The sequence below is a fragment of the Monodelphis domestica genome, chromosome 6, assembly GCF_027887165.1.
Source record: "Monodelphis domestica isolate mMonDom1 chromosome 6, mMonDom1.pri, whole genome shotgun sequence".
NCBI classification, from domain to species: Eukaryota; Metazoa; Chordata; class Mammalia; order Didelphimorphia; family Didelphidae; genus Monodelphis; species Monodelphis domestica.
This window is the reverse complement of record NC_077232.1, coordinates 267,300,296-267,313,570: the sequence shown is the minus strand read 5'-3', so window position 1 is coordinate 267,313,570 and position 13,275 is coordinate 267,300,296. Positions and strand designations below refer to the sequence as shown.

General features: G+C 37.0%; 1 protein-coding gene across 14 annotated transcripts in view; it reads left to right on the top strand.

Annotated features, from left to right (window-relative positions):
- Positions 1 to 13,275, top strand: part of PTPN13 (protein tyrosine phosphatase non-receptor type 13) — a 243,455-nt gene that overhangs the window by 134,998 nt on the left and 95,182 nt on the right. For all 14 annotated transcript variants that reach the window (XM_056803189.1, XM_056803186.1, XM_056803185.1 and 11 more), the window contains 5 exons: positions 5,411 to 5,485; positions 5,605 to 5,779; positions 11,710 to 11,863; positions 12,153 to 12,291; positions 12,747 to 12,899. In XM_056803189.1, coding sequence (XP_056659167.1) covers positions 5,411 to 5,485; positions 5,605 to 5,779; positions 11,710 to 11,863; positions 12,153 to 12,291; positions 12,747 to 12,899 — 696 coding nt within the window. The remainder of the gene's footprint in view (positions 1 to 5,410; positions 5,486 to 5,604; positions 5,780 to 11,709; positions 11,864 to 12,152; positions 12,292 to 12,746; positions 12,900 to 13,275) is intronic.

Sequence of the window (13,275 nt, the reverse complement as noted above, 5' to 3'; positions counted from 1 at the left end):
CATGTTAGTCTAGCTGCTAGGTGTGAGGTGATACCTCAGAGTTGTTTTGATTTGCATTTCTCTGATTATAAGAGATTTAGAGCACTTTTTCATGTGTTTATTGATAGTTTTGATTTCTTTAACTGAAAATTGCCTATTCATGTCCCTTGCCTATTTATCAATTGGAGAATGACTTGATCTTTTGTACAATTGGTTTAAATATGGCATTCCAGGTGATATGGATGAATATTTACAAAATATAAATTGCCTAGATTAACAGAAGAAGAAATAGAATAATTAAATAATCCCATATCAGAAAATGAAATTGAACAAGCCATCAAAGTACTCCCTAAGAAAAAATCCCCAGGTCCAGATGGATTCACAATTGAATTGTATCGAACATTCAAGGAACAACTAATCCTAATACTATATTAACTATTTGACAGAATAAGCAAAGAAGTTCTCCCAAATTCCTTTTATGATACAAATATGGTTCTGATTCCAAAACCAGGCAAGTTAAAAACAGAGAAATAAAACTATAGACCAATCTGCCTAATGAACATAAATGAAAAAATCTTAAATAGAATACTAGCAAAAAGACTCCAGCAAGTGATTACGAGGGTTATTCATTATGATCAGGTAGGATTAATACCAGGAATGCAAGGATGGCTCAGTATTAGGAAAATTATCCACATAATTGCCTATATCAACAAGCAAACCAATGAAAATGACATGATTATCTCAATAGATGCAGAAAAAGACTTTGACCAAATTCAACACCCACTCCTATTGAAAACACTAGGAAGTTTAGGAACAGAAGGACCTTTCCTAAAATGAATAAATAGTATATATCTAAAACCATCAGCAAACATCGTCTGCAATAGGGATAAACTAGAAACCTTCCAATAAGATCAGGAGTGAAACAGGGATCATTGATCAATGATAAAAAGAAAGACGTCATATAAACTAAAATATTTGTAGCATCACTTTTTGTAGAAGACCCAAAGTAGGATGTCTTTCAATTGTGGAATGGCTAAACAAATTGTGATTTGTTGCCAGAAATTTTACTATCTCAAGACTATTAAGGATAGAAATGGAAAGATAACAATATTGGAAAGTGAATTTTGTAAAGGTATAATAATCAATATTGATCCCAAAGAAAATAGTATTTTCCTCCTTGCCTCTTTACAGAGCTGTGGCATAGAGCACTTCTTTTATTATTAGACAAGGATCTGTTACTTTTGCTGACCAGTTATTTTTTTCTCTATGCTTTTTGATATGAGCTTGTTTTCACAAGAGAGTTGGAAGGTTGTGAGAGTGATGTCAAAAATATATCAATTAAGCGAAAACTGGGTGGCAACTGAGAGCCAGGCCTAGACACAAGGTCTTGGGATCAAATTTGGTTTTAGATATTGTAGCTATTTGACCCTGGGCAATTCATTCAACCCTCATTGACTAGCCCTTACTGGTCTTTTGCTTTGAAAGCAATACACAGTATTATTTTCAAGGTGGAACAAAAGGGTTGTTTTGTTTTTTTAAATACATATATACGAATAAAACTTATTAATGTTATTCTTATTTCCAAATATAGTAGTAGTAGTAGTAGTGGTAGTCTCTCGGTGATCGAGAATGACGATTGTGTTTGTGCAGTTTCATCTATGGTGTACCCTCATGTGGCTTTGGAGTCCAAAGGCTGAGGCACACAGTTTGTGGCACATGGGGCCTGGGACGCCAGTTGTTACGGGAGGTGCGGTTGTGGCCTGGTATCAGCGTTCACGCGCAGTGGCAAGACGTCGACGTCGCTCATCTTCAAAGGTGGTAGCCGCATGGTTAATGTGGGTTCATCAGCTGCTTCTGTCAGAGGCAGTGAGTTCTAGTTGCTTTGGTGTAATGCCAGCCCACTTCAAGTTTGACTTTAGCTGATCCTTGAATCTTTTCTTTGGTCGACCTTGTTTCCTGAGTCCAGCTGACAGTTCACCATAGAATACCTGTCTTGGTATTCGCTGTGGGCCCATGCGGATGACGTGTCCAGACCATCGTAGCTGGGTTTTGAGGACCAGGACTTCGATGCTGGTGGAGTTGGCTCTGTCGAGGACTTCCTGGTTGGTGATTTGGTCCTGCCATTCGATCCTCATGATTGACCGGAGGGAGCGTTGGTGGAATTGCTCCAACTGTTTCATGTGCTTCCGGTACAGTGTCCATGTCTCGCAACCGTACAGGAGCGAGCTGAGGACCCTGCGTTGTACACTTTGAGCTTCGTAGCAGTGCTTACACCGCTGTGTTGGAGGACTTTGCAGCGCAGCTGCCCGAGTGCCTGGCTGGCCTTTTGGATCCTGGCATTAATCTCATGGTCTAGGGACCCATCGTTGGTGATGGTGCTGCCCAGGTACTTGAAAGTGTTGACGTTAGAAAGCTGCGTGCCATCGATTGTAATGCATGGCTGGTTCGTTGGCCTCCCTGGTGCAGGTTGGAACAGCACCTCTGTTTTGCTGAGGCTGATAGTCAGGCCAAACAGTTTTGTTGCGGTGGAGAACCTGTCCACAATGGTTTGGAGATGATTTTCTTGGTGGGCCATGAGAGCACAGTCATCTGCAAAGAGAGCTTCCAGGATGAGTCTCTCTGTTGTCTTTGTTTTTGCAGTCAGGCGGCGAAGGTCGAATAGTGAGCCATCCAGTCGGTATTTGATGTAGACGCCCAGGTCTAGATCCATCACAGCATGTCGTAATACTTGGGTGAAAAATAGGTTGAATAGTACCGGAGCGAGGACACAGCCTTGTTTCACGCCATTGGAGATGTTGAAGCAGATCGGAAGTCTCTCCACCAGATAGGACTTCCCCTGTCATGTCGACATGAAAGAGCTGGATCAGTTTGACGAATTTTGCTGGGCAACCGAGCTTGCTGAGGATCACCCACAATGTGTCCCTGTTCACTGTGTCGAATGCCTTTGTCAGGTCTATGAAGACAATGTAGAGATTCAGGTTCTGCTCAAGGCATTTTATGTCTTAGCAAACACCATGTTCCTATCCCTTCTCCAGCAAGCCATCCTATACATCAAAGAATAAAGAGAGGGATGAAAAATCAGTTCAGCAAAACTAAATGGTACATGAGTTTGATAGTACATATTATGTAATTGTCATGAATACATGTATGGTCACCCTTTTATCTTCTCCTAACTCTGCAAGTGAGCCTAAGAGATATTTGCTTAACTCTTCTTCAAGATAAGCTTTGTTCATTGTAATGACTTGGTGTTCAGGTTCATGAAATTTTGGTTGTTGTTTGCATTGACATTACTATAATCATGTAGATATTCTTTTCTTGGTTCCGCTTAATTTACTCTGCATTTGATGATTTAAATCTTCCCATGCTTCTCTGTATCATACTCATTTCTTTTGGCATAATAATAGTCTACAATTTTTTAAAACATTTTTTTCCTTATTGATAAGCTTCTACTTTGTTTAGAACTCTTTGCCCTCCCCCCCCCCCCAATGCTTCTTTTAGTATTTTTGTATTTATGAGACCTTTTTTTCCTTTGATTTCTTTCAATTTCTTGTTCAGATTGTATGGACATTTTAGCAATTTAAAAAATACAATTCCAAATTGCTTTGAAAAAGAATTGAATCAATTCACTCCTTTATAGCAGTGTGCTTGTCATTCTGCAGTCCTGGAAATATTTACCACTTTTATTCATTCTCCTACTGCTCTGTTTATACTTTTTTCCCCCACATCATCACATAGAGCCAACTCAAGATTTGTAGTCTTTTTCATCCCAAAGGTTGGGTTCTAAGATTATCTCCCTCCCTCTGCTCTCACCATTTTGCAACAGAATCCAAGAACATTTTCTTTGTTCTCATTATGCTACATTCTTTAAGCCTTCAATGTAGCCTCACTACTAGGTGGGACAATACATATGACTTGTACACTTTTAGAAAGAGGTAGAATCAAGTTGCATATTAGACAATCTTGGCAAAGTAAGAGCTACCATACTTTGAGTGAGGAAACCTTACCACTTCTACACAATAAAGTCTGTGACATTAGCATACATAGCTCACATTAGAACTATTTAAATGGACCAAACTTGTATTCATTTGTATAGCACCCATTGCATAGAATTATTTTGTGGAGAAAGCAAGATTATATCTATAAAGTTCTTCTCACGCTATTAATCAATATGTTTATTTATTGATTTTGTTTTAAATACTAGCCTGTTGGGACAGTTAGGAGGTACAGTGAATAGAGGGCCAGACTTAAAGAAAGACAGTCCTAGGTTCAAATTTGACCTCAGATACTTCCTTTATGTGTTCAGAGCAAGTCCCTTAATCCCAACTGCCTACTCCTTACCTCTCTTCTGACTTGAAACCAATACACAGAATTGATTTCTAATATGGAAGTTTACATTTTTTAACTGCCCTTTTGTTTTTATGCCATTTTCATTTCAAAATAAATGTAAAGAACTCCTTCCCAAAGCACCATTCTTATAAAAATGAGAGAATAAAACTATAATTCAGGAAAACAAACCAATACATCAGCAAAGCTCCACAGTTAATGCAGTTGTGAACACTGAGTATTTCCTACCTCCCTTTTTTGGGATGGAGGAGCCAAGAAAAGACAAAGATGTATTTTCTCATTTATTATTTGGAGCTTGGCTTCATAGCAAGTATTTGTATTGTATTCTTTTTAATATTTTTTTGCATTTTTCTGTTTAAATTGTTTTAGCCTTTATATGTATGTATATTGTTTTCTACCCTTTAATAGCCTCGCTTATTGAAATTTATCTTATGTGATGTTTTCAACTCTTACTTATAAAAGCTCAAAAAATTTATTTTTCCTAAAGCCCTTAACAAGGCACTACATTATACAGAACTCCTTCCATTTCTACAAGCATGCAACTAGGAGTGGGTGGAAGAAAGAAGAGAATTTGGAACTGAAAATATAATTTTAAAAAGAATGAAACTTCATTTTGTAATGTATTCCAAAGGCATTACATTCTTTGAACATTTAATATAGTGAAATGTTGACAACATTTCTTTAATGTCTCCTAAGTGTTTTCATTTATAACAATTGCAAGAAATTTGCAAGAATTCTCACGAGGTTGTATTGTGAGCAAAATTAAGAAATCAGTTATGATTTATACCATTAAAAAGTTTTGTTTATTTTGTTAACTAAAAAAATTAACATGTAGATTATAAAAATAGGCCATATTTTCATCCCTAGGGCCATAATCTTTCAAATCTGAATTTGACATTAAAAGAGTTTTTCAAGGAAAATTTCTTGATTAGTGACAAGAACTATTATCTGAAATGTGACAGTATGCACCTTGGAAGAAAATGAACTCTATATGAGAAACAATATGCTTGAAAATGAATTATGGCTCTTATTTCCATGTCCTCTGCAAGAACCTCGTTTGACTCTACTTCATTTATTTGATTTCCAGAACTTCTTTGGACCTGAATTCGTAAAGATGACAGTTGAACCATTTATATCTTTGGATCTGCCAAGATCTATCCTTGTAAGTTATTATTTGCATTATTCCAAGAAAATAGCTTCAAAATAAAAGTCCTATGACCATATGTAACCAAACATCTGCTATAATTTTCCTTTAATAATTCTATCTTATTGCCATTGCAGACCAAGAAAGGGAAGAATGAAGATACACGGAGAAAAATAAACATCATGCTTTTGAGTGGACAACGATTAGAGCTGACCTGTGATATCAAAACCCTCTGTAAAGATGTATTTGATTTGGTTGTGGCCCATATTGGTTTGGTGGAACATCACTTATTTGCTTTAGCTACTCTTAAAGGTACAAGGACATTTTGCAAGTTCTATAGTCAGTGAAGAAAATAACTAATGGCATTTTCACACTTTCCAAATACTGATTGACAATTTTGAGGGCTTATGAGTTTCTGTGTCTGATCCTTGTCCTGGAGGTTGTATTAAGCAAATGAGGACAATTTTATTTTAAATGTCTTTTCATAGGCACCATCCAAGAGAAATCTTTTGGCTATTAAAAACAATAGACCCCATTCAATCCAAAATGCCATGTTTAGTTACCCATAATCTCTTAATTACTGAATCTCATAGCCTTTTCTCAATCCCCATCCTTCTTGGTAACTGTTGATCACTAGGTTTTTTGTTGGGGTTCTTTTTTTTTTTTTAGATAGTTGAGATTAAGTGACTTGCCCAGGGTCACATAGCTAGGAATCTCTCTAGGTTTTTGAGACACTAGTCTCTTGGCTCTCCTGCTTCTCTGACTACCCCTACTCAATCTCCTTTGATGGATATTTATCTAGGTCATGTCCACTAATCTTGGTTCTTCCACAGGGTTCAGTCCTTGGTCGTCTTCTCCAGCTATTTTACTTTAATTGGTGATCTCATCAGCTTTCATGGATTTAATTATTTCTATGTTGATGATTCTCAGATCTTCTAATGCATACCCTATCTGCTAACCCCATCTTCAAATGCCTATTGAACATCTCAAAATGGATGTCCTATAGACATCTTAAATTCAACATGTCCAAAACTGAATTCATTGTTTACCCCTGCCCCAATACTTAATTATTATTATTTTGTTTTGGTTTTGAATGAAAACCCTTACCTTCTGTATATTGGTTCCAAGGCAGAAGAGCAGTAAGGGCTAGGCAATGGGGTTTAAGTGACTTTCTCCAGCTCACAAACCTAGGAAGGGTTTGATGTCATATTTGAACCCAGGCACTCCTCTTTCTAGGTCTGGCTTTCAATCTACTGAGTCACCTAGCTAAACCTACTTCATTATTATTCTAGAAGGAATCACCACCTCTAACTGCCTAGATTTACAACCTAGGTGTCATCTTCAGCTCCTCACTCTCACTCCCTCACCCAAATCCAGTCTGTTGCCAAGACCTTTTGCTTGCACATATTCACCATCTCCCTGATAGACTCCCTTGTCTCTTAAACTTTCAACTTGTAAAGGTCCTCATAACTTCATGCCTGGAGTATCGCAGTGTTTGGTGTGCCTAACCCATCTCTATCCATTCCAGGTCATCCTCCATTCAGTCATAAAAATTATTTTCATAAAGGATATGTTTGAGCATATCACCCCCCTTCTGAGTAAACTCTAGTGATTCCTTATTGCCCCCAGGTTCAAATACAGAATCTTCTATTTGACATTCAGAGCCTTTGATGAATTAAGCCCTCCCCACTGACCTTTCCAACCTTCTTTCACCTTTTAACATACTCTTTGATCCAGTGGCACTGACCTTCTTGCTTTTCATTTAACAAGACACTCCATCTCTTGACTTCTGGTATTTTCTTTGGCTGTCCTCCATTCCTAGAACACCCTGCTTCCTCATCTCCACCTCCTGATTTCCTTGGTTTTCTTCAAGCACCAGCTAAAATCTAACCTCTACAATCTTATTTCTAGTGCTTCCCCCATTAAGTAGTGAGCTTCTTGAGGCAAGGTCTGTCTTTGGCCTTTTTTTTTAGCCTCATTGTTTAACACAATGCCTGGCACATAATAAATTCTTATTGACTGACTGAGACTAAATTCTCAGACTCAAAAATAAATTCTTGCCCACAGGTAAGAGCAGAAGTAAAGATTGTATCTATTTCCCCTGAAAGATGCCAGGAACACATTATTGAACTTGGTAGCCAAGCCAGAGAGCATTTATAAATGATTTATATTTACTTCAGTGATAGAAGGTAGACCAGCCAGAAAGACCTGAATTCCCATCCTGTTTATGACCCTAGTTATGTGCCCAAGGGCTTCTTGTTAAACTTTCAGATACAAAGGAGTATTAGTTAAGGGAGTTCCCATATTGGGAGTCCTCCACAGAAAGGAAATCAAAGGTCTAGATTCACTTTACTTTATAGTTGTCACTAGCTAAATTGAACAAAAAGGTAAAATAATCCAAGTAAAAGTAATCCAAAAAAAAAATCCAAGTAAAATATCATTTTGTTAATAGGGACATTATAATAGATAATATATAATAATATTAAGGTGTACTTGATAACTTGGTAAAATGTTTTAGTAGAAAATTTTTTTCAGGTCCACCATTTGACTATGTCACTGTCATTTCCCTGTGCATTAGCCTTTGATTCCTTTGCCTTTCTGTCTTTCTCCTTGGGTCCACTATCTGACTGACCATTTCCGTTGTCCTTAATCTGTTCTACCCTTTTTGCCTTGATAAATTCTTCAAACATATTCTTTACCAAGGTTTCCAAGTTAGTATCCACCACCATTATCTTAGTTGTTTGTCTGGGGATCAGAATGCTATAGATCTTTTTCAGATAAGTAAGTGTCTGTATAGCAGCCATGGAAATGATATAAACTTGAGTTTCTTTTTGGAATGGCCACTGTAATATGAACACCGTTGTGTTGCCAAGGTATTCCACTGAGTCTACAATTATGGTGGTCATTTTACTGTATAGGATGTTATAAATCCAATAACCCATAATGGCTGCCAGCACAACTACCCCACAGAGCACTTGCTTAAACATCTTGCTGTTGCCTTTAGAGATTGTAAAGTTCAGTCAGTCTGAGGTGCCAAATTGTAATAGATAATATTGAGGGGGTCTATTTGATGGGGCAAGTGGTGACGAATGGATCAGGTAGTTATCTTCTTTTGCCTAACCTCCTTCCACTATACATCCCTTCCTCCCTCTTCCAGCTTCTTCTCTTCTTCTCCCCCTACTCAGGTGAACTATGATGTTTCAGAGGAAATACTCTTTTCTCTTCTTTATCTCATGTAAAAGTTTATTGGGGAATACAGGAAAGGGTAGAGAATGGAGGTAAAAGGGTTGGAGGTTTCCCTATTATTTACAGTGAGCCTTAGGTTGGAGGATATTGAGAGAAATGGCAATTCAGTCACTACCATGAAACAGAGTAAGTCAGAGAGAGATATATGGACTATTGTCCTCCTTCTTATGCCTTCAAATCAGCCAGGCCACCTCCAGCTTGATTACCCCAAATCCCAGAGATAAATCCAGCTTCTTCCTTCAAAATCACCACCATCTGCCAAAAAGCCCAGAAAATCAGTCAGCAGTTGGCTCTTGCCTTCAACTGTTTCCTGGTAACATTCCAAATGGAATCTTCCTTTGACTGACAGCTGATAAACCTCCAGCTTCTGTCCTTTTGCATACTTTATAATTTCTTTCTTCCACAACATGCTACTTGTCAATAAAAGGGTCAATGACTGCCTCGGTTTCCAGCCAAAGACCTTGAGCAAAAGGCTAATTCCACTTTTATAGGTTTTGGTAAACACAGAACAAAGGACATTACAAGTGACATCATGAGGTTGAGGGATCAGTTTCATTAAGGGAAGGGATTTATACATACATTGAACCCAGACCACCATTCTCTGTCTTGAAGGAATGCTTTTTATGCATCTATGGGACTCTATTCCAAGTCATTGATAGTGAACAGGAACAGCAAACTCACAGGTACCTGGGAAAGGGATAAGACTACCTTCAATCAGCAAGGAAAAGGCTAGAAATAAGACAGAGTGGACTTGTCTATTGTCAGGGATAACACACAAATGCCATATGGTTTCTCATAACCTGATGTAATTTTGGAAAACAGTCATGCCTTGGCAGGAGTGATTTATAAGTGTTGCAAAGAGAACAATTCCTATGGAATTAAAGTGTTTTATGAAAGAATAGTGCTTCCAAACTCTAGCTCAGTTTCTCTTTAATGAACAGTGATTTTATTTTAGGAAAGCCAGAATCTGAGAGATTGAACTATAAACTCATGAACTTCGCTTGGAGAAGGGGAAGGGGCTGTTTTATGTGGGGATACAGAATAAAATCTTTTACAGAGAAAATTCAATATAAAATACAAAATCAATATTTAATTCTCCTTGTTTGTGAGCTACTTTTTCAAAATACCTTGAACGATTAAAGAAAGATTAATTGGGAATAGATCCAAGCAGGACAGCTTCAATAATAAAATGCTGTGAAAGCACTGGTATAACTGATAGCAGATGATTTACTACCTGGTAGGAGAGAGTAGAAAGAAAATTTGAGTCCTAAAATGTCAGAAAACAATTGCCCAAAATTATTTCTACATGTAACTGAAAAAATTAATTAAAAAAAGAAAGTTTTAAAAACCTAGCAACATCCTCATTTTTGTAGAAGGAAAAGGCAGTTCTACAACTGCTGATGCCACTCTCTTTTTCTGTTCTCTTTTATAGATGAAATCTGCCATTATATTTTCCCTTTATTACATTAAGAATAATATTGTTATGTTATTTTAAAAAGTAAAATGCCATGCAATTATGAGCTTAAGAAATATTTACTTATCTTCTAACACTCTTTTAAGTGGATATATTGATTTTATATTCTTTCCATCTTAAGTCTGTGTGTTTAAGCAGAATATAATGTTTAAGCAGAATATAATCATTAGCCCAAACTCTCTAGATGATTCTAGATCAATAGGAGTTTGCTGAATAATTCAATCTCAACTAGCATTTATTGAACACTTAATTATTATGTGCCAGGCACTGGATTAGAACTATTGGAGGTACAAAGATGAAAATGAATTTATTCTTTCTCTCTAGGAGTCTAGCACTGACTAGGGGGGAAACAGTTTGTTCAGAGCCAAGTAAATAGGGAGTGAGGAAGCATTACCAATTGGGCCACCATGGGGTGGATCAGAACAAATTGGAAGAGTAAGTAGAACCTGAGTTGAAGCTTGATGTAATAATATATAAGGATTCTGAGAGGCTAAAAAGTAGGGAGTTCAATTAAGGTTGGGTGTGGGAGCATACTTATAGAAAGACAGACACAAGAGTTGGAATGCTCAATTTGGCTCAAACATGAGATGAGCAATAGCTTTACATGAATTAAGTCTAGAAAGGTGTCCAGATGATACAGAGTTTTCAGTGCCAGACCATGTGTTTGCATTTGATCTAAAAGGAATAAGTGGCCACTAGTGGAACTTCAGTGTGTTATGTAATTTTTTTTGGTTAGCATTTTTATGGAGGACAAATTAAAGAGATGAAACATTGGATTTAGCAAGACCAAATAAGAGCTGATTACAGTAACCTGAGAGATGATGAGGGACCGAAATCAGATGTTGGCCCTGGGATTGTGATAGAGAGTGGAAGGGTGACCAGTGGTAAGGTAGACTTTGAATTTGATTAAATATGTGGAGCAAGAGAGAACAGAAAATCAGGATATACCCCAGATATTGCAAATCCTGGGAACCTAAAGGACAGTGGCCCGCTAAACAGAAATGTTGTTTTCTACATTGGTTTCAGTTGTATCTGACTCTTGCTTGACCCCATTTGGTGTTTTCTTGACAAAGATACTTAAGTTTTTTTGTCATTTCCTTCTCTGACTCATTTTACAGATGTGGAATTGAGACAAACAGGTTAAAGTGACTTGCCCAGAGTCACACAGTATTTGAAGCCAGATTTGAACTCATGTCTTCCTGACTCCAGGCCTGGTTATCCTCTGTGCCAATAGGCTAACAGAAATATCATTTTAAGGAAGAATGTTGGCATTTGTGGGGGGTAAAATCAGTTACATTTTGGCTGTGTTCAATTATAAAACTTAAATCATAGGATATTGAATTGTCATTGATGTCAAGGATAAAAAGTAAATTACTGATCTAATTTCATCTGGCAACAAAACTTCATATTACCTTCCTTGTTAAAAAATTAAGAAAACATTAAAGGGGACTATGTCAACCTCCCAAAACATTATGAAGTGCCAATATTTGATCTGGATGTTTCTTCTTCTAATCCTCTTTAGATAATGAGTATTTCTTTGTTGATCCTGATCTAAAACTAACTAAAGTGGCCCCAGAGGGATGGAAAGAAGAGCCAAAGAAAAAGAACAAAACTACTGTCAATTTTACTTTGTTTCTACGAATTAAATTTTTCCTAGATGATGTTAGTCTGATACAGTGAGTACATGAAGGATTTCTGATCTTTTTTGGTTTCCTTATTCTTTCAACTCTATAACATTCTAATATTTATTTTCCCAAAAAGTTCAATTTTCACTAAAATTCAATTTACTATTTTATATAATAGTAATTGTTATCTATTATTTGTATGACTCCATATCTTAGATACAATATATAATAACCAATGGGAAAGATTTCATTTTATTGTATAAAATGTTTACCAATTGTAGACCGATAAAATCACCAAGGGATTCAAGAATAGACGGCTAAAATTTTTGTCTTTTCTCAGACATACTTTGACCTGTCATCAGTATTATCTCCAGTTACGTAAAGATATCTTAGAAGAAAGGATGCATTGTGATGATGAAACTTCTCTACTACTAGCCTCCTTGGCCCTTCAAGCTGAGTATGGAGATTACCAACCAGAGGTAGCATTTCTTTTCTTTGTATATTAACAGAGGCCATTTATATGTTACTGTCAGACCAGCTCTTTTTCTAGTAAATAACTATATAGCTTGTAAGAATTTTTTTGTTGAAGTTTGGTCATGGCTTAGTGGATTTGATTAGTATTGGTTAAAATTCAGAGAAACTGCTTCTGATGTATTTTTGGTGGTTTTCAACAATATATTTTATTCTTTCTTTTTCCCTCTCTTTCTCCTTCCTTCCCTCCTTTCCTTCTTATTCTTGTTTTTGTTGTTGTTTTCTCTCTCTCTCTCCCTCTCTCCCTCTCTCCCTCCCTCTCTCTCTCTCTCTCTCTCTCTCTCTCTCTCTCTCTCTCTCTCTCTCTCTCTCTCTCTCTCTCTCTCTGTCTCTATCTTTCTCTGTCTCTGTCTTTCTCTCTCTCCCCCCCCCCCCACCTTGTCTGTCTGTCTGTATTTCTTAGGTTCATGGTATGTCTTACTTTAGACTAGAACATTACTTGCCTGCTAGAGTGACAGAGAGAATGGATTTATCATACGTGAAAGAAGAATTACCTAAACTGCACAATACCTATGTAGGGGCTTCTGAAAAAGAAACAGAAATAGAGTTTTTAAAGGTAAGTCAAACCATATCAGGCCACAGTGTTGGCATAGATGGTAAGTTCCATGGGTTCCCATACTTAAACTATCACAGAAAGATTTTCCAGTGTGTTTGGATACAAATATTAACAGTGTGCCAGAGTATACTGCTTTCTGCCCTTGGAGTCAGGAAGGTTTGTTCATGGGATATTTATTAGCTGTGTGACAATGGACTAGTCACTAGGAAAATTAAAAACATCTATTCAGTTTAAGAGTTTTATCACATATACAGACATAGATACACAAACAAAGAAAGACAGTATTACATGCTTTTGTTTGAACTAGCTACTCAGGGCACAAAAGTATTCCTTCCTTCTCTTCTGCCTTTAGGGAGAGTCAAGTTTCCTCACTCTT